The sequence below is a fragment of the Lissotriton vulgaris genome, chromosome 3_1 (assembly GCF_964263255.1).
Source record: "Lissotriton vulgaris chromosome 3_1, aLisVul1.2, whole genome shotgun sequence".
NCBI lineage: Eukaryota > Metazoa > Chordata > Amphibia > Caudata > Salamandridae > Lissotriton > Lissotriton vulgaris.
Genome location: NC_141689.1, coordinates 1934047412 through 1934069793, shown reverse-complemented (window position 1 = coordinate 1934069793; position 22382 = coordinate 1934047412). Strand labels below are relative to the sequence as shown.

The window sequence follows — 22382 nt, the reverse complement described above, 5'->3', positions numbered from 1 at the left end:
CATACGATTGCATTATACATCAAGAAGTATTATGCACGAAGGTAATAAACATGGAAAATGTGTTGACATATATCAAAAAAATTATCAATTTCATAAGATCGCGAGACTTAAATCAGCAACAGTTCTCTGCTTTCTTAAGTGAATCGAAATTTGCCTAGCTTACGTAACGATAAGTTTCAATTCTATTAAGGACACGGAGGCGAGGATTATGCTATTTCTTCCTTCGCTTTATTAACATAAAGAAACCACAGCAGCTTAGGAAAAGATATAATAAGAACAAAAAATGCTTTTAACATAAAGCATTAACGTAATGTTCAACAAAAAAATCAACAACAACTCCCAAGAGTCTCTTTGTCATAATCATAGTCCACAGTCCTTTGTCACTGTTCATCATCCCTATATAACCGGACTTCCCATCATCTTCCTCCTCTTTCTTCGCGCAGATCACGCTAAGCCTCATTGGTCCTGTTTAGCCCCGTCGTTGCCTGCCAAAAAAGGAACAGCATCAGCGAGGTGGCCCAGGAAAAGCTTACAACAAGGCGAGGAGCATACAGTGAACAACACAGTATATACAACGTAAAGGAAAACGCTTTACTTACTGCCATACGGGTGGGTAGAGACACCACCGTAGTCCGGGCGGGATAATCCTCGCCTCCGTGTCCTTAATAGAATTGAAACTTACCGTTACGTAAGCTAGGCAAATTTCGATTCTATGTCAGGACCGGAGGCTTCAGATTATGCTAGTTTAAAGCTTACTCACCACCAACTGAGCTACATCCACCACTGGCTTAAAATAAAACCTCTTGAAGGTGGAATCCGAGGACCAGTCCGCCGCACGCATAAGGTCCTCCAGACGAGCACCCACCGAGAATGCCTTAGAGGCCATGGCCCCCCTGGCGGAGTGTGCTCCAAAGAGAGAAGTATTGATGCCCGCTTCCTGCATGACCCAACGCACCCACCGAGCAATAGTGGGGGAGGAGACAGCTTTGTGTGGCTTCCGCAGGGCAATCAACAACTGACGCTCGCCCGGAGGGCGCAGATCCAAGGTCAGGTCCTCATATGCTTTGAGGCATTGCACGACACACAACTTAGGAGTGTCAGTAAAGGCTGGATAAGAAATGGAACGCGACGACGTCTTAGTGCGTCGGCCCACCGTAAAAGTAACCCCATCCGGGGAAAAAATGCGTGCAGAAACATCCAGCGCGCGCACGTCCGAGACGCGCCTGCAAGAGACCAGACATAACAACATGGCTAATTTCGCCGAAAGCTCCTTAAGAGACAGATAAGAATTCGCTGGCCACGACAGGAACAGGTTCAGAACCAAATTGACGTCCCAAAGAACGGAGTACCTGGGTTCTGGCGGCAGTGCGAGGCGAACCGCTCGCAGAAGCCGGCACACAAAAGGGTGTTCCCCCACCGGATGGCCATCGATGTTATCATGGCCCGCAGAAATCGCCGACCGGATAGCATTGATCGTTCTGTACGCTAAACCCTTATCGGCCAAATGGGCCAGGAAATTCAGCACGGGAACAAGGCCGGCGACCATGGGATCCAAATCCCTTCGTAAACACCAACGCATCCACTTAAGCCAAGCGGATCTGTAACGCTTCGTCGTACTATCGGCCCATGCCTTGGAGAGCAAGTGCTCAGCTGACCCCGAAAGGCCCGGGAGCGTCCAGCGTCTCCTGAGAGCCTCCACGCCATGAGGCGGAGAGTGTTCTGCATGACGAGAGGGTGAGGTTCCTGATCCGGGTTCGTCAGGAGCAGAGGAAACAGGGGGAGTAGGATTGGAAAATCCCAGGAAAGTTCCAGAAGAACCGGAAACCATACTTGAGACCTCCACAGCGGTGTAACCAACACCAGGTCCGCACCCTGGCGGCGTATTTGAGCCGCCGTTCGCATGATCATGGAGAACGGGGGAAACGCAAACGGCTGTTCCCGACTCCAATCCTGCAAGAACGCGTCCGTGGCCTCCGCCAGAGGGTCCGGCCTCCAGCTGTAGAACCGCGGCAGCTGATGGTCGAGACGGGACGCGAAGAGGTCCACCGAGAAGGGGCCCCAAAGGGAGTGTAGCCACCGGAAGACTCCCGGATCCAGTTTCCACTGGCTGGCATCCCTGAGATGTCGAGAGTGCCAATCCGCTACTTGATTGGACTGGCCAGGCAGATACTCCGCCGTCACCGCAATGTGACGAGACAGGCAATAATCCCAGAAGTCCTTCGCTAAATCCGCCAAGGCGCGGGACCGAGGACCTCCCAGGTGGTTCACATATCGGACCGCCGAAACATTGTCCATTCGGAGCAGGACACAAGCCTTGACCGAATCCTTGGTCCAACAGCGAACCGCGAAGGAGCCCGCCAGGAGCTCCAGACAATTGATATGCAATTGTTGTTCTTCTGACGACCAGGCGCCGCCGGTGGAAAAATCCCCGCACCGGGCGCCCCAGCCCGACCTGCTGGCGTCGGATTCTATGACCAAATCCGGGGCCGACCCGAAGATCGCTCGCCCATTCCATGCCTCCATGTGAGACAGCCACCATGACATTTCCTCCTTCACTTCGTCCGTGAGGGGAACCCACTGGTCGTAACACATCCCACGGCGCAAATGCTGTGCCTTCAGGCGCTGAAGAGCCCTGTAGTGCAGCGGGCCGGGGAAAATCGCCTGAATGGAGGACGATAGGAGGCCTACCACCTTGGCGACATGACGCAGTGACGTATGATCCTTTGCGATCGTCTGCCGAAGCAGGTGTCGTATCTTTGCGACCTTCCGACTCGGTAGGCTCAAGACCGCCTGAACCGAATCCACCACGAAACCTAAAAAGGTGATCTGCTGAGTGGGAACCAAGACCGACTTGGAGCCGTTGACAACGAACCCCAGCCTCTGAAGCAGGCCGACAGCCTGACGCAGCTGTCCCGCCAGCACCTCTGGGCACTGCCCCATGAGGAGGATGTCGTCCAGGTACACTATCATACGGACTCCCTGGCTTCTGAGAAACTCCACCACCGGGTGAAGGACCTTCGTGAAGCACCACGGGGCCGAAGAAAGGCCGAACGGCAGGGCGGTGAATTCGAACACCTTGCCGTCCCACAGGAATTGTAGGAAACGACGATGAGGGGGGTGGATGGGAACGACCAAGTAGGCATCCTTGAGATCCAGTCGCACCATCCAATCCCGAGGGAGGAGCACGTCCCGAAGGAGGTGGATTCCCTCCATCTTGAAGTGACGGTAGACCAACCACCCATTGAATTCCTTGAGGTTGATCACAGGCCTCTTGCCCCCATCCGTCTTGTCTACCAAGAAGACGTTGCTGAGGAACCCATGCGGGTGGCGCGTTGATAGGCGGATGGCTCCCTTGCGCAGCAAGTCCGAGACCTCCCCGTCTATCAATCGCGCGTCGGAATCTGAGAAAACCATTGGGCGCGGGGGCCTCACCTGAGTTGGCTGGGCGTGAAATTCTATATGGAAACCCCTCACAGTTTGCAAAACCCAAGCATCGGCAGTGAGCAACTCCCACTCCCCGTAGAAGCTTGCCAGCCGCCCCCCAATCGGAACCTGATCCAAGCAAAGAACACTCACCGGGGGCATGTCCCTGTCCGGACTTCTTCTGGAATCCTCTTCCACCATAGCGTTGTCCCCTCGTGGGGTAGAAATTGGTGTAGTTGGCCGAGGTCTGGTACTGACCTCTTCCGGAGCCTTGTCCACGGTTGTTGGTCTGCTGACCACGGCCGATCGCGCGGCCCCTGCCGCGACCGGCCCCTCCAGAAAAACGCTGGTGAAACACCTTCTTGATGCTGGACTGGGCCTTGTCCAGCGACGTGAACGTGTTCACGAACTTTCCCAGTTCGCGGATGAAAGGTTCACCGAAGAGGCCACCCTGGGCCACTGCACCTGCCTCCGACGAGGCCAGGTCCCCCAGCTTCGGATCCAGTTTAATAAGGAGCGACCGCCGGCGCTCGGTGGACAGGGCACAGTTGGCGTTGCCCAAGAAGACGATCACCCTCTGGGCCCAGTTGGAGAGCACCTCCGGTGAAATGGCGGTGCCATTCGCTCGAGCCTCCTCTGCCATGTCGAGGATCTTCGTGGCGGGCCCGACCGCATCCAACAGCTTGTCCTGGCAGGCCCGCCAGGACCGATCGATCCCCTTCCTGGGGTCTTTCATGAACTTCGCCAGGAAGGTGGCCATCTTGGGGTCCAATTCTGGGGTCATAGCCACCTTCCCCTCCAGAGTAGGCCGCGGACATTCCCCGCGCAGGCAACCCCTCGCTTCCTTCTCCAGGGGCTTGCGCAGCCGGCCCGCAACGAACTTCGCCACTGTCTCCCCCGGGGCCCAGGCCGCAGATCGGGGGTGGACAATCTCGTCCGGGTCCAGCATGCCCGACTCATCTCGGGGCATTTCCTTTCCCGAAGGCGCCGGGAGCCAAGATCGGGTCGACTCCCCGTCGTCATCCGTGTCCGGAGAATCGTAGATCGGGGAAGCGGGCGCCGTTGACAGACCGCCCGAAGTGCCAGGGTCCACCAAGGGCGTCGGAGGCACCGCCGTCGCTTTGGCCAAGAAGGCGTCACGAAGACGCTCGAAGGCGTCCTTATCCACGCCCTGGGACTCCGATGAAGGCCCCTCACTCCGGGGTCTCTTCGGAGCGGGCGGCAACCCGCCGGACGTCCCCGGGAGCACGGGGGCGGCGGCCCCTGCGCTGCCGCCAGCTTGGCACACTCCTCCACGATGCGGGCCGAGAGGCGGTCCTCCATGGGCCCCACCACCTCCGTCACACAGCGATAGATGGAGCTGTCCACCGCCTGATAAAACTCATCATCCTGCAGATAGGGGCAGGCCTCCTCCTCATACTCCCCTTCCATGTCGGAACCAAGGGCAAATGCGGGGCACCCAAGAGGGCGGCAACCGAGAAAGTTCTCGAATGTGGGCAGGCTCAGCGGCTGCGATCACGTTTTGGGCCAGCTGACGTGGCAGGTGGGCTGCACCAACCCCCAAGCGCGCAGACCCTCCTCGCCGGGACCGGGTCTATGTACCCCTCAAGCGCGCTAGGCCACACACTGTTAAAGAGGTGCACAGATCTCGCCCGAAGGCGATCCACGCGGTCGAAACCGCCATACAGGCCCCAGAGGGCGTCAAAATTGTGAAAGTACAGACCCGGATCACCAGGTGTCAGAGGGGTACGCGAGGGTCGGCCCCTGCGCAAGCAGACCCCACGGCGCGGCTCCTCATATTGCGGAGGCGCGCCGGAGGGTCGGCGAGACGACAGGCCGCCCCCTTGCGGTCTATGTACACACCGCACACGAGTGGGAATAAGGTCGCGTAGGAACGAAGAACGTTCCCGCAACTAGGGGACTCTGAAAGGGAATAAACCACACAAGGAGTCCCCAAAGACCGCAAGACAATCAAGTACAATAAAGAAGACAAAATAGAAAAACACTTATCTGGCTGCGGGAGCAGCGAAGAAAGAGGAGGAAGATGATGGGAAGTCCGGTTATATAGGGATGATGAACAGTGACAAAGGACTGTGGACTATGATTATGACAAAGAGACTCTTGGGAGTTGTTGTTGATTTTTTTGTTGAACATTACGTTAATGCTTTATGTTAAAAGCATTTTTTGTTCTTATTATATCTTTTCCTAAGCTGCTGTGGTTTCTTTATGTTAATAAAGCGAAGGAAGAAATAGCATAATCTGAAGCCTCCGGTCCTGACATAGAATTAGAAAGCAAATATTGCGATTTATCCTACTATACCGAGGTACATTGGCTATCCTGCTCCAAGGTTCTTAACAATTCTGGTACTTGCAAGAAGAAATATGTCTTTTTTAATAACTAAAAATCAAGACACAAACTTGTTTTCTGATCGAGTATGGTTACAAGATTTATCCTTCATGGTTGATATAACAAAATACTTATACGATTTAAATGTAAAACTGCAAGGAAAAGATCAGATCATTACGAACATGTGAGACCAAGTTAAAGCATTCAAATGTAAGCTGGTTCTTTGAGAAAAGCAGTTGAAAAATGAAGATATAATACACTTTCCGACATGCAACATGAAAAAATCAAGTTTAGGTGCAACTGCATCATATCAAAAATACGCAAAAAAGTTTTTAAGCCTTAGAACTGAATTTGAAAAAAGGTTTGCAGAATTTAATCGTTGGAACCCAAGTTTTCTTTAATGTTCTTAATACATACATACATATATATATAGAATCAGTATCTAATCATATGCAAATGGAGGTAATTAAGATCCAGTGCGATTCAGATTTGAATGCAAAATTCAGTAAAGTTGGCATGCCTGATTTTTTCAAATATTTGCCAGTCAGTTTTGAAAATACTCGAAAATTTGCAAATGAAATTATTTCCATGTTTGGAAGTACTGATCAGTGCGAACAGTTATTTACAATTATGAAAGGAAATAAGTCTCTTGTCAGATCCAGAATTACCGATATTCACCTCGGGTGAGTTTTGAAAATAATCACTGTGAACAATATTTCCCCCGAAGTAGTAAAGATAGTAGCAGAGAAGAGATGCCAATTCTCAAGAAGAAAACATTAATTTTATCGTTGTTCTGTTTTTATACTGTATTTTTCGAAATGCACTTACGTCTCTATTAAAATTAGGTTTTTTGTTTTTTTGTGGCCCACACAAACTTAAACCTTGTTTATTTGGCCCGTGTTAGCCTTTGAGTTTGACATGCTTGCTCTAAAATCTCAGTCATTGCCCCCTGTATCTGGAACTCTATTCCTCTTGAGATCAGAACCGCCCCAAGCTACAAGAAATTTAGACAATCCCGGAAAATTTAGTTATTCAGACAGGTGTACAGTGCCTGGTCATTGTGACCAGTTCCATCTTACTCTAGCACCAAGAAAACGATTGGTGTACATGCACTTAATAAATCCCGGTAACATAATATAACCTCCCATTATTCAGATTAGCATTCTAACGCATAACATCAGAGGAAATAAACGATAAGGTGCATCCTGACCCTTAACAGCTCAAGAATCATGCAAGGGTATGTAAACACATGCAGAAAAACATGTAGGCTCTAAGGAAAATCCTACACAAAAACTAAAGTAAAGGAACCAGTGGGGGAAAATCTTAGGGTGAGTTCAGAGAACAGTCCTGGACAAAGCAGACGCATCGTTGAAGCGATACACATTTTAATATTTTTTGACTCATTGAAATCAAAATTCTGGAAAAACAGCCCAGTTGACCAAAAGTAGAATGAATAGATTTATTACCGGTGGAAGCATACAAGTAATGCCAACAACAATCCAGTAAACTAAGTAGAGACTGTGCATCCTGTTCTCAAAACCTTCAAAAAATATATGAACTAGAAGCAGGGTTCCAGAATTTTTTTGCTGTCTGTTCATTCCACCATTCGTCTGGATACTCACTGAAGGGCAGTCAAAAGACAGGCCTTGATTGATATAGGGAATATAAAAGGTGATGTTTTTTCCCTTTCTACATAAGAAAACTAAGCTTGTAGGGTTACACCAGCACCTCTTTAGTAAAGGTAAATATAAATGAATGGACGATTCTTACCTCATGACTCACTCCTTGATATCTACGCATTTCTGATATGGACATATGACGAAGCGAAATTGTATGGATGCAACCTTTTTCCACATATGTATCCTGTCCTGGTACAGGCTGGAAAAGTGCATTAATTAAGTAAAAAAAATCAGCAGTTTTTACACCGAAATACTGAAATAAGAAGCAAGAAATATGGACCGCCAGAGCCAACCAAATACCCCATCCAACATATATTGAGGCTAGAAAGTGAACCTTGCATTGCATTTAAAACAAATAGCCAGAGAAGAATGCTGAGCTACGTAATAACTAAAACAATCAAAGTAACTTACACAAAACTTCTCAGAGACATCAATGTTTTCTTTCCAGCGTTTCGTTGAGGTTTTAAATGTAAACTTTTTATTGGAATCTTGTTTCTTGGAAAAAGGATCTAAAATACAAATGCAAAAAAAAGAGCTATGAATCTCAAATGACTGAAATTGATCAGTATCGATGACATTCAAAATATGCTTGCATCTATCAACGTTTGTCTAAAATGACCTGTTCAGTATTGGATGGCAACATTGTTGAAGAGTGAGCCACTAAACTGGCTGTGCTTTCTTTGCCCCACCAGCCTCCCAATAAGCAATAAACCCAAGCTCAGAAGAACGTTTTTCTTACAGGACGTCAAAGACATTTTAGGATGGACTCTGATGCATGTCACTGGAGTTTAATCCATCTTTTCTTTAGGGCCCTATACTTCGGTTCATTTTAGTGGATATCAACTTCATCTTAATTACTGATGTAGTGATTCAGAGAACCTTGTGTGGGACTAGTTGGTAGACAGGTAAGATAACTTTGCTTTCCATGTACTTTCCCTGAAGTTTCACAACGGCACAGGATGTAAGGCACTTATAAAGAAATGGATGCGTTTCCACTTCTATACAAGAGGTAAGGAATACGATTAGGAAAAAATGCAATCCAAATATTTTTAGGTTCTCATATTGGCGTATTACAGAGCACATGTATTAAGTAAACCAGTATGTGAACTGGTTGTGATAAGTGTTGATAATATGATTTGAAGTTCAGCAATCACTGACCACATGATGTTGATGATGTGACCTTTGGAATGGATCTGTTTTGTAAACAAATGTAAAGGTCTGAGCAGCAATCCATGGTGTTGACAATTCCATTAGTAAATGCGTTGAAGAGTTTTTTTTTTAAACATATTTTTATTGTAGCGAAGTCATAGAAAAAGTAAGGCACAAAGCATATCGACATTAACACTATTGATATGCAATCAGCAAGAGTATGCAGTTCCAATGACACTACACAGCCATGTATGGCCCACATCCCGGAGGCTGGGCGGCGTAGGATCAGGGCATGTTTAACAAAGGAGAAATCTGCATTTGCGCTCCAAGGATAGGAAAGGTATCAATGTCTTCGCCATTTATTATCACGTCACATTCATATATTACATAACAGTCTAAAAACAACAATTTACCCCTAGAATGGCATCGCTAGTACTGATCCAATAGAGTAGGACATTTGTGTGAGGGCCAGCGAAGGCCTAGTCAATTTAAGGCTACATGGACCTATGGGAATCTCAGCTATATGCCTACATACATATTGAGGTACCGTAAATTGGCAACAGAGGACACCTACACGGTCCCACGGCCCTCCCCTCCAGTACTCTGCCCTTCACATTCAGGCTCCGAGGCATCAGAAGAAAACAACTCAGCACTGGTGGCATCTGAGTCATCCTCCGCCAGGCCCTCCATGCACAGCATCCTCCAAGCAAGTAGATCATCTTGCAACTTTCCATCTCTACGGGTGCGTTGCATATGGGTCTCTTCGGCCAAAGCCCATTCCCTCGCGTCCCTCAGCCATAGGGAAATCTCCGGCGCCCTTTGACCCATCCAAGTGATAGCCACTCGTCTCCTCGCCAAAACTAGTAGGAGTTGCAGGAACTTATAAGATAGTCTCTTGTTTTTGGGTTTGGGCACCAGTGCGAGCAGACATTGGAGTGGGTCTAGCAGAAGCCTAAGTCGCGTAGCCTGGACAATATACCTCACCACCTTGCGCCAAAATTCCTGGATAAGAGGACATTCCCACGCCAAGTGCAGGAAGCCCGCCATTCTCACTCCGCATCTAGGACAATTGTGGCGCCTATCTGCCGATATACGATGGAGGGAGACCGGTGTCATGTATGTGCGGTGGACAAAATTAAAGTGTATAAGTTGAAAACGTGCATTGCAGGAGACCTTGTGGGTCAACAGCCCAATCCGCTTTCTTTGTGCAGGCTCCAATTCTACTCCTAGGTCTGTCTCCCAGGCCACCCAGGTGGGTTTGAATCCCGGCGCATAGCGGAGTAGAGGAGGGAGATCAGGCGTCTACCTCTCCAACAGGACATGATGATGCCAAGGGTATTAGTAAGCGGAGGCGCTTCCGGGAACTGGGGCCATGTGATCCTGGCCACATCCTGGAGACTACCGTAATGGAGGTATTGTCCCTCACTCAGCCCAAAGGACTCCATGTCACCTTCAAAGGACACAAAGGTGTCGTTCGGGTAGAGGTCCGCTAGGGTCTCGCAACCACCAGATCGCCACTCCCGAAAAGAAATGCGTTGAAGAGTTATCAATCCGAGTGATTAGGTCACTTAGGACTTTAGCTCTTTTCAGAGATCAAACGTGCTGTGACGATCATTTTTTTTTATGGGAGTGGCAAGCAAAAGTTGATATGACAGAAGAGAACTGATTATCGGCACATCAGACTAGTTAGCGTTCACAAAAGGAATAGCCAGTCTTGCTTTTATCTGCAGGAGACCGAAGCGTAATGATCCAGCATCACTAGGTCTACTCAAGGTGCAATAAGTAAGTAGGAGGAATGTCCAAGATAAATGGAGAGAAGTGAAGATTAAACATGTCTTGTGAGTGAAATTATCCGCAAGGGGGGTCATTTTCTTTGTTGCATCCTTTAAGCAAGCACTTACTTTTAAAAGCTATCCAGCAAGGGAATTGGCTAACTGGAGTTGTCCGATTTAGTTGCCACCTAGTTCTGACTGTAAGGTCAGTCTGCATTCACTGGAGGTCGTTTTATTTATCTATCCGATCATGAAGGTCTCCATGTGTGGCTGGTGCAGATGAGTTTGGATGTAAATCATTTGATGGCACTGAAATGATAACAGTAACTTGAAAAGTTGTGATAACACCTGGATAAGGATCTGGACGGATGAGTCTTCGGTGCACTCCACCCAAGGGTTCATTAGGGTTACAAACCAAATGGGAACCTGTTCCTGAACCCTGCCTAACGGCCTTCAATACATTTTAACCAAGTTCTGAGAGAAATGGAAGTTCACAACGGAGCTGACTGCACTGTACTCCTAGCCCAGGAGTGCAACAGTGAAGGCAGCTTCAGTGCCCAGACGGAGTAGCAGTCCATTAAGCAGAGGACACAATTTTAGCAGAGGATTGAACACACAAATATCAAGAAAACCTGGAGCACCTTTTGCAGGGTTGCTCCCAGCCTGCAAAGGCTATTTCCATCAGCCTGGAGCCTCGCCACGATATTGCCACAGGTGGACCTTGGGCACGGAGGCAAGGAGAGCCAATTACGACCCAGTCTTGAAACAATTCTAAGAGGACCCCCAACAGTGGAGCTCTTGTAAGGTGCTCCGTTGGGAGGTTGCTGCACCTACAAAAAAGGGTAACATCTTTGGCATGAAGCGTTTGAGTGCTGCTCATTACAAAACCTTTTACACAGATCAATTCCAAACATGTTAATGGAGGTGTGGCACAAAGTGGACTTCAATACCTCACTCTACCCTACGATTGGCTACTCTGAAAGCACGACACACTGCCAACTGAAACCTTTACTGCTTGTAGGGTTGCAGGATATTGGTTGACAGGCATGTGGTGGACTCAAAACAGCGAGGAGATTGATTTCACGTTCTACTCAAACAGCCATAAGCCACCCTAGAATATGTTTCTACCTTCTCACCAACAGTATCTGCAACATAGTCTTATCTTCTTCAACAGATGAAGAGGTATTGTCAGACCGTGCTCCTGTAACGTTGAAGCTTGATAACATAAAAGCCTCACATGTAGGCATCAGATTCTGGAAAAGTAATACAATGACCTTCAGACATTCAATAATCAAGGGCAATATAAAGGAAATATTATTTTACAGAGATTATGACTTACTAGATCTCATGGGACGCTCAGTGACTGCGGAAGGAATGCAAATCATGAGCTGTGTTATCCTCATCGTTCGTCTGACTATGCTGCACCTCACCTGCAGTAACATTCACAACCGTCACAATATTCTCTCAGTGACAACCAGCCACTCGGACAGCATTCCCACCAACGTTATTGACCACTATTGGTTTACCAAATTTGCTTTCACCCTTTCTTACCAAGCTTCATTTACTACCACGAACTACATCACATTCAGCAAAGAGTTAGTGCTTAACCTTATTCCTCTCATCATAACACAGTTTTGTTTAATCTGGGTATTCTTGACATTTTCTCTGACAACTGAATCAAGGGCCAAAACAGATACATCCTGTTTAGCCCACCTAGACACCCAGTAAGACTTCAGTGGCTGGTTTTCTGCCCCTCAAGAATTCAAAATGTGACACATTGGTAGATGAGTGGGTGTGGTCCTGTAAAGGCTGAGCATAACTCTCACATGCATTTAAAACGAAACAGTTATGCAGTAAAGTACAATAAACGCATTCTCCCAAAATTCTGTCCAAGCACTCGACAAGACCATTGGTCAAAAGATGATACGGTGTTAAGTAACCACACAGCTGGATTACTTAAGTATCTTTATTAAGTTGAGTAATGAAAGAACAGGTAGTGCCAGGAACACAACTGGAAGGATCCGCAGTCAGTCAATAACTGCCTGTCTACCTGGAACACACATACACAGTACAGTTCTAAGCTCTAACACCACGAGCCTTAAAGTAACACATACAATACTAACAAGAGCAACATAACACATCCCCCCCCTTACAAAATATAACAAAATAAAAAAAACAATAGAACAATAATGAAAGCATAAAAACACATTGGACACCATCCAATAAAAACTCACGTGACATATTCATTCAACCACAAAGGTAACATCCTTTTCCTCTTAGTGCAAACAGTATCCTTCACAAAACCTGACTGCATATTTTCGTCAGTGTCACAAGCACCATCCACCAAACCTTTATTCACATCACCATCCACCACCAACTCATCCACCGACCCTTCCCCTTCCCTTAATTGAGAAGGCACAGCCGAGACATCCACATTACAAGGACCACTTTGAGACTGTACACCATGCTTCTTCTCCAAAGCCAAACGAGACTGCAAATCACTATTTTCGAAATAATCCTCCACCCAATCAAAATCCTTTGCTACACCATTTCTAGACTCTACTCTATCATGGTCCAGGCTGATATCAAATGCAACATCCTTGAGATTCCACACTTTCCCATCATCCAATTTAACCGAGTTCCTAAAAACTTCAACCACCTGTTTAGCCACATCAAACTTGTTCTCACCCTCCTGAACCCTAAAAGGCTTCTTAACACAAATCCAATCTCCAACCTTAACCTGGGTATCTTTAGTACCATGATGTTTGTCATAATATTCTTTGCTCTTAGAATGCGCATTTTCCAAATTCCTCTTTACCTCATCCATGGACCACTTTTCCAGTTTACCTTCAAACATCCATCCCGGGCTAAACTTACACCTTGGAGACCTGCCTCTCAAAATCACAAAAGGGGATAACCCTGTACTATTATGCACAGTAACCCTGTAAGACCATACCGCCTTCTGTATTTGCACCTTCCAATCCAACTTCTTATTAATAGCAGCTTGCAAAATTCCCTTAATTACTCACCACAGTGCCGTTACCACTTGGATTGTACAGAGCTGTGGTTTTATGTTTAATTCCGCACCTTCCAAAATAATCCTGAACCAAATTCGACAAAAATTGCACACCATTGTCCGTTAAAATGTTTACTGGCAACCCTTCCATTGTAAAAATCTTGTCCAAAAACTTAAGAACAGTTTGGGTATCTACCTTCTCCACAAATTTAACCACCGGCCATTTCGAAAAAAGATCAATGGCAACTAATCCGTACTCTCCGAGTTCCCCCACTGGACCAAAAATGTCCACAGCAACTGTCTCCCAGGGAAAACTGGGAATTAATCCCTCACTCATCACAGGTTTCAAAGTCCTTAAAGACTTGTCAGCTGAAGTACAAACCAAACATGCTCTCACAAAATCTTCTACCTCCTTATCGATTTTGGGCCACCAAAACAACTTTTTGACAGCTACCTTAGTCCTGACTATCCCAAAATGTCCTTCGTGACACATTTGTATAATCCTTTTCCTTAAACTCACCGGAGGAATAATTCTGTCTCCCCTCAGTAACACATCTTTTTCAAAGGACAACTCCAAACGTACTTCCCAAAATGGTCTCAAACCATCAGCAATAAACCTTTCCTTAGGCCAACCATCACAAATAAACTTAGAGACATCAACCAAAATCTTATCTTTACCATGCTCTCTAGCCCAATACTCCTTACTAATAGCAGGAACACCAGAATCCTGAACCAAAGCCACACTGAAACTTCCCCACGGATCATCTACACATTCCTCCAGAGGCGTAGGTAACCTGGATAAACAATTCGCCACTACGTTATCCCTACCTGGCATGTAACTCAACTTGTAAATATACTCTTTCATACGCATTGAAATTCTTGCAAGTCTGGCTGATGCAGTAGCAGTCCCTTCTGTAGACAAGATATGGACCAATGGTTTGTGGTCCGTTCGAATATGTACCATCTTGCCCCATACAAAAGCACGAAAATGCTCTAGAGCCCAAGCACAAGCCAGCGCCTCTCTTTCTATGATGGGATATCTACCTTCAGCTGGTGACAAAGCCCTGGATGCAAACAAAATAATCCTTTCTTTCCCATCGCCTCCAACCTGCGAAAGTACTGCACCCAAACCCTTATCACTTGCGTCCGTAGTCAGCAAACAATCCAAATTAGGGTCGAAACTTGAAAGTGAACTCACTTTCTGCAAATCCATCTTAATCTCTACAAACTCCCTTTCACATTGCTTGGTCCATTCAAATCTCGCATTCTTCTTAAGCAATGATCTGATGTTATAAACTTTCGAAGCAAAATTATTAATGAATTTTGCGCAATATTCCGCCATCCCTAAAAATGATGTGATCTCTTCTTTAGATTTCGGGGCTGGCGCAGCCAAGATATTTTCAACCAAAGACACCTTAGGTCTGACACCATCCTCACTAATCACATGACCAAGGTAAGAAACACTCCTCTCTCCAAATTTACATTTTGTTAATTCCACTGTCAAATCAGCTGTGCTTAAAATTTCAAACACCCTCGTCAACTTAGCGTCATGATCCTCCTTGTTAGTTCCAGTAATAAGAACATCATCCTGGAAAAAACATACACCCTCTATTTCACCAAATAACTTGTGCATCAATCGCTGAAAAACAGCTGCAGCTGATGCCAAGCAAAATGGCATTCTCCTAAACTGATAACATCCGAATGGCGTGATGAACGCCGTCAGATATCTTGATTCTGGTTCCAAAACTACCTGATGATAGGCAGCAGAGAGGTTAATCGTTGAGAACCATGTTGCCCCTCTTAAAGATGAAACCATCTCATTTATTTTTGGTAAAGGGAACCTTTCTATGACAATGTTTTTATTCAGATGGCGTAAATCAATGCACAAACACATTTTTCCGTTGGGCTTCCTCGCGACCACAATCGGAGAAATCCATTCTGACGTGTCCACATCCTCAATGACCCCCTTAGACAAAAGACCTTGAATTTCTTTCTTCACTTCCTCCCTTATTAACATTGGAATGGGTCTGACCTTGTGCACTTTTGGCTGAGCGTCTCATTTAAGCATAATCCTGTGCTCAAACCCTTTCAATTTCCCCAACTTTTGACTCACAACACTGGCAAACTTATCCTTCAAAACATCCTCTATTTTACTGCACTCATCTAGTACCAGCACTTTCTCTTTACTATTTGGATCTAGAATGATATGAAGGTTTTTCTGGTCATACCATCCTAGCACAGATGGCCCCTTCTTTGCTATATATAATTTTCCTCTTGTCATTCTTCCTTTAAAAAGAAGAGAGAGCCATCTGAATCCTAACAAATGTATCCTCTCACCCGTGTAACCCACTGGCCTCACATCAGATGCATTCAAATGATCCCCTATTTTGTGTACGAATTTCTTCTTCCACTCTTCTTCGTTTACAATGGAATATGGGGATCCAGCATCTGCATACACCTTAACCGTTACACCCCCCAGAGACACATCACACATTGGTTTCCCTTCCATTGCCTCATCGCTGATATTAAGCATATAGTTCCCTCTTATATTCTTTATGCACTCATCATCATCACCATCACTCTCTCCTGCATCCAATTCCTCACTCCAAATACATTTAACGTTACTACGTCTGCGACACATCTTGCTAAAATGTCCAACTAATCCACATATGCCACACTTCTTCTTCAAAGCAGGACACATCTTGCTGAAAGCCAAATGCTCCCGGCTGTCACAACGATAACACCTCCTTTCCTCTGCATTCCTATCTCTTCCTTGACTCTTAAATGGTAGGCTAGTTGCTTTCCCTTGGAATTGTCTGTTTGTGTTCTTTGAAACACTCTGGATTTTAAATACTGCTGATGCTGTTTTTTCAGAATCCTTCTCCGTTTCTTTAACCACATTGGCACATCTACCCGACATTTCAGATTTCCTCATAATGGCAAGTACGTCATCTAAAGGTGCGTCTCCATTCACCCATAACCGATCTTGTATAGGTGAATTGTCATTGTGAATGACCAGTTGGTCCCGGATAAGATCATCATGTAGGTTACCAAATTTGCAGTCAATTGCCAATTTCTTCAAATCATCCAGCCACTCATCTACTAATTCTTCCTTCTTTTGCTTCCTCTGGAAGAATTTATGTCTTATTACACCAATACACACCTTAGGTGCAAAATATCTGTCCATTTCATTCAAGGCATTTTCAAAGTCACTCAAATCTGCATTCACAACCTTTTGCATACGTGAAAACGTTTTTAAACCTTTAGGACCAAGTGAATGCAATAATATTCTCTTCTTCTGTTCAGCCTTCATTTTCCCTGCTTTATCGATAGCACAAATGTAATTAGTAAAATATTCCTTCCATTCTACCCATTTGATCTCCGGTTGCGATCCTGTGGACCAGAAAGGCTGTGGAGGACTTATGGTAAAATTCTGTTGAGCCATATCCTCTTCAACCTCAGCCCTAGTCTGATCACCACTGTCCATAAAATGTGCTTCTAACATAAACAAGTCTTTAGACCTTCTTGCTAAATTCACACGTAAAAAAAAAAAATGTTATTAATATTATTATTATTTTTTTTAAAAGTGTCCCGACTTCCTCACCTGTTCTTTCCGTTTATCATGTATATTCTTTTCGCTGAATATCGTGTTTTCTTAATAATCACGATTTCAGTTCACAAAAGATCGTGTTCTCTTTCCTTTTAAAATCACCGATGTATCTAGTACCGATTTCTCCACATAAAATGGCCGCCACGCAAAGGTCACGCTACATGACCATGCGCAATGACATCATCACGCACGTTGACGTCTTTGTGTTTACGATGCGATGGCTGGCAACACTCGCGCTGAATGCTGTTGACACTCGCGCTCACGGCAGACTTCAAATGATGCAGGTCAGTTCAATTGACCCAATAAGTTAAAAAAAAAATGACAAGGATTTGTTTTTCCTACCTTGTGAGTGCTATGAACAGCGCGCAATGGAGATAGTGATAAAATCGGTACGATAATATTTCCAAAAGTTCCGTTTTTTTTTTCCGTTTCCGAGTTCCGTCGAATAGTCAAAATCCATAGGTTAGCTTCATCATCCACGTTTTTCCTTGTCGCAACTTGTTAAGTAACCACACAGCTGGATTACTTAAGTATCTTTATTAAGTTGAGTAATGAAAGAACAGGTAGTGCCAGGAACACAAATGGAAGGATCCGCAGTCAGTCAATAACTGCCTGTCTACCTGGAACACACATACACAGTACAGTTCTAAGCTCTAACACCACGAGCCTTAAAGTAACACATACAATACTAACAAGAGCAACATAACATACGGCTAGCTTTTTAGATGTCCTATACTACTTGTTTTGAGAGTCTTCAACTTAAGTGACATAAGCTGCATTGTATTGCCTGAACCATCAATCTGTAGAATCCGTCTCTAATTAATACATCCTATAAAAATTCAATTACTGCCTTGGAATTTTATGGCATGACATGGAGGCCAACATTATTCAAATCTTCTTTATTGCCACAGCTCAGCAGTAACAATGAAGAGAATATAGAACTTCGAAACATTCCAAATATAGTACATAGTCCACGAGCACAGCCATCTTCCTTCTTTGTTGCGGCTGCTCACACAGGTAAGTACCCTCTTTCAATCGTGCTTATTCAGTGCGTGCGTTTACTTGATTTTGGCTTCTTATCGCATAGCTGGGTCAAATTGACCTTATCATGCGATTGTTTCTATCTTTATTGATTCAAATGCCCTTTTTTTCTCTTTATTACTATAATGTCATTCTTTTCAACTCTAATGCGTCTCATACTTTCTCTCGGGTTTTACCAACCCCCTAAACGCTTCTGGCCCTCCCTTCCCGGCTTTGCTCTGCCCCCCCCTGCCCCCCCCCCCCCCCCCCCAGGACATTGCCAGAGCATGAAATAAATTGATTTCCCCCTCACTTTGTGCCTTTCAAACGATGCAACACATTCTCGTTGCCTGGCAACACCCCGAGTGCGACAGACACACAAGTTGAAATGCGTCCGTACTCCGGTCCCCTACAAGCGCTCTGAGCGCTGCAGGGCATACAGGTTTCAAACTCTGGAGTCCCTCCACGAGACCTGGAGACGCTGTAAACTCTTCCTCCCCCCCCCCCCCGCTGTGCGCTTTCAGTATCGTACTGCGCAGGGTCAAGCATTTAACAAAAGCACCTTAGGAACGACTACGCACGCAAGAGACGTACTTGGTTACAGCACTCAACATTTGGCAGTTGCTGCTCTCAAACCCGATCGGCACTCGACCAGGAGCAATTTTATCACGGACACGCCCCTCCTTCACAATTTCTGCATAAATTAGACAAAAAACAACCCACCCCCCCAAAAAAGAAAAATTGGGATTATTCTACCTACACTTACGGTCAGGCTAAACTATCCCCCCGCCCCAAAAAAAGGGGGGCAATCCCATACAATTATTTTGACATAAATATACTCCCTCTTTCTTATAATGTCCTTTAACCCCGATACTACCCTAGAGGGTAAATTAGAGTCAATGGTTTCTAAGTCCATGGATAAAGCAAGGGACTCATTTAACGAAACCATTAATAAAAAATGTGAAATGTTATCAAGGGCATGCCCTCCACTAGTACTGCGCACACATTTGACGCAAAAGAAGGGGCAGTTAGGGCCCCAAATAAAAGAGGCGCAACAGAGCTCCATACCCAAACTGCCAAAAAGAAAAAGAAATCAGGGATAGCGCATTAATCTCGCTTCTCAAGCGGAGACCAGAACGGTGCTCGGGCATCACAGAAGGCCCTGAGCCCCCATACACATGGATAGTGACGAACAGGATGAAGCAGAGATAGATCTCTCATGTTCGTCATCCTTTGACTCGGACATCGAGGTCCAGACAGACAAATCATTAGAAAACTCTGAAGAATCAAACATCCCCTATCCCCCGAGTGGCTAGCATCTCAACATGTAGCCGATTATATTAGTTTCATGCTAAGGAGATCCCGAAAAAGTGAAATCTAGGCTGAGTTCCGAATGCCCTCACCCATACCTTCCAGACAAAATTGCTTTAACCCCTGAACTCGACTAAGGTTTTCGCTTTCATAGCAAAGGGCTCAAAGGACCCAAGGAAAGGGATAGACAAAGGCGTAAGGTCATGCCAAGACAGTCTGCTCGACATCATTGGCCCCCTAGCCAAAATTTTCGAACTGGCTGAAAACGCCTATATTGGTGGAACTTCTACTGACCCTAAGGAGTTACGTGAGTGGGTCCAACAAACCATTTGCCTCCGTGGCAATGCAAACACTGCCATTTCCAATGAACGCAGGAAGGGCGTACTCCTTACAATTGACCCTTAACTCATTGAACTAGAAAACAAGGACGGACAAGCCACCTCACAGGGACTCTTGTTTGGCGAAGATTTATCCGCGTATGGCTAAATATGTCGGGGCCTTTAACTCGATTCAAAAGTTACAAAGTGACATAAAAAAAGTCTTCCAAGATAAAATTTTTGGAAGAGCCGGGAGAATGCGGGGCAGGTTCCCCGGCCACGGCCAGTCTACTTCAAGACCCTTTCTGGGACGAGGGTCTAGGTTTTAACAAGCATCAATCTTCGGGAACCAAACCTTCTACCCACAGAGGCAACGTAACAGGGGAAGACCATTTCGAGGCGAGAGAAGAAGCAGAGGATTCTCCGCAGGTAGGAATATTGAAAGACCATTCAGATACCCCATTAAGGTGGGAGGGAGACTAGCCCTTTCCTCTGTGAACTGGACCTTGGTAACTCAAGACCAGTGGGATCTGGAAACCGGGAAGGGTTACAAAATAGAATTTACAGACATTCCCTTGCAGTCAAATGCACCTCGCGAAATAATATTCTCTCAAGAACAGAGAAAACTAGAATCTCAGGAGGTAAAGGATCTACTGGCAAAAGGGGCTATAATAGAGAGTTCAGAAACAGGTTTCATAAGCAATATATTCTTAGTAGAGAAGAAAGACAAGGGACAGAGGCCTGTCAAAAACTTAAAAAGTCTAAACGGGTGGGTATCCTACCCCCACTTCAAGATGGAGGGAATACACCTCCTAAGAGATGTCCGGAGAAAAGCGGACTAGCTAACAATCAATCAATCATTTGTAAAGTGCACTACATACCCGCGAAGGTCTCAAGGCGCTGGTGGGGGGTGTGGGGGGGGGGGTACTACTGATCGAACAGCCAGGTCTTAAGTATCCTCCTGAAGGTCTTGGGTCTGTTGTATGCTCAGTGGGACGGTGTTCCATGTCTTGGCGGCGAGGTGGGTGAAGGATCTCCCACCGTTGGTTGTTCTTCGGATGCGCGGGACGGTAGCGAGTGAGAGGTCGATGGAGCGTAGCTGGTGGTTGGGGATGAAGAAGGAGAGCCGTCTGTTAGGGTAGTCTGGGCCGGTCCTGTGGAGTGCCTTGTGTGAGTGTGTTAGAAGCTTGAAGTATATACTTTTGTTGAAGGGGAGCCAGTGCAGTTTCTCAGGAGGTGGTGGTGGGGGGGGGGGGGGGGTGGGGGGGGGGGGAGGGGACGAGTTATGTGGCTGTGGCTTGGTACTTTGAGGATCAGTTGTGCCGAGGCGTTTTGGATGTGTTGTTGTCGTTTGATGAGCTTGGTCGGGGCTCCCGCATAGCAATTTTGCGGAGCATGCGGCAGGTGTTGAAGCAGGAGGAGGAGACGGCGTTGACTTGCTTGGTCATTGAGAGCATTGAGTCAAGGATGGGTTGGGTGCATGGTCGGTGGGTGTCGGGGCTGCCCCCAGTGACGTCGGCCACCAGGAGTCGTCTGAGGCTGAAGGGTTGGAGGCGAGGATGATGACCTCCGTCATGTCCGAGTTCAGCTTCAGACAGCTGGTCTTCATCCAGTCGGCGACGGCCTTCATTCCTTCGTGGAGGTTGGCTTTGCCGGTGATAGGGTCCTTGGTGAGGGAGAGGATCAGCTGAGTGTCGTCAGCGTAGGAAATTATGTTGAGGTCGTGTTGTCGGGCTACGTGCTAACACATCTAGACTTAAAGGACGCCTATTTGACCATTCCAATTTGGCCCATACACAGGAACTTCCTCCACTTCACTTGGGAGGGAAAACTCTGGGAATTTTGAACTCTCCCATTGGGACTTTTCTCATCCCCTCAGTGCTTCACCAAGGTCCTACGTCCGGTAGTAGCTTGGCTAAGGGAAAGGGGTGTAAGACGAATAATTTATCTGGACGATATCCTTATCATGCGTCAGTCCAAGGCGACAGTCTCTCGCCATACAAATCTCACTATCCGCCTTCTGGAACATCTAGGCTTCGTCATAAATGTCAAGAAATCTTGCACTACCCCAAGGCCAGGAAACTCAGTTCCTGGTCTTCATGGTAAATACAGTGTCCACAGAACTGTTATTACCAAGGGAAAAGATCAAGAAACTCCAAAAGGAACTCACAAAGATTCTTTCTTTGAAAGACTTTCCCTGGAGACTCTTGGCCAGGATCCTGGGTCTCCTCTCCTCAACCATTCAGGCGATCTTTCCAGGCCCTTTACACTACTGGGCCCTCCAGAGACTCAAAGCGAAAGCTCTGAAATCGACTCTCTCTTACACTCAGATGACTTTCTTGGACGTAGACTCGAGGAAAGAACTATCTTGGTGGCTGAAAAATGCAGAAGCCTGAAATGGCAAAGCCATCTTTGGGGAATCTCCAGATTTGATATTAGAATCAGATGTGAGTCTAGAGGGTTGGGGTGCCACATGTGGCGATTCTTCCACAGGAGGTCACTGGACCCGCGTGTCGAAGAAATTACACATCAACTGCCTGGAACTTCTTGCATGTTCCTTTGCGGTTCGAAGCTTCACCCAGAAGTCATTGAAATGCTGTATAATGTTACACATGGACAATGTGTCTGCATTGAAATACAGCAACAAGATGGGGGACCACATTCAAAGGGCCTGACCGAAATAGCAAAGGTTTTCTGGGACTATTGCTTGAACAAGGGAATGTCCGTCACAGCGGAAC

At 46.3% G+C, this 22382-nt stretch overlaps 1 protein-coding gene across 2 annotated transcripts in view; it reads right to left on the bottom strand.

Moving 5' to 3' along the window:
• Positions 1–22382, bottom strand: part of LOC147728638 (uncharacterized) — a 360759-nt gene that overhangs the window by 81143 nt on the left and 257234 nt on the right. Inside the window, exons 6-7 of one of the 2 annotated variants that reach the window (XM_086962402.1) lie at positions 7861–7958; positions 7541–7648 (exon numbers count right to left, since the gene is read on the bottom strand). In XM_086962402.1, coding sequence (XP_086818528.1) covers positions 7541–7648; positions 7861–7958 — 206 coding nt within the window. The remainder of the gene's footprint in view (positions 1–7540; positions 7649–7860; positions 7959–22382) is intronic. The other variant, XM_086962403.1, reaches the window with a different exon arrangement.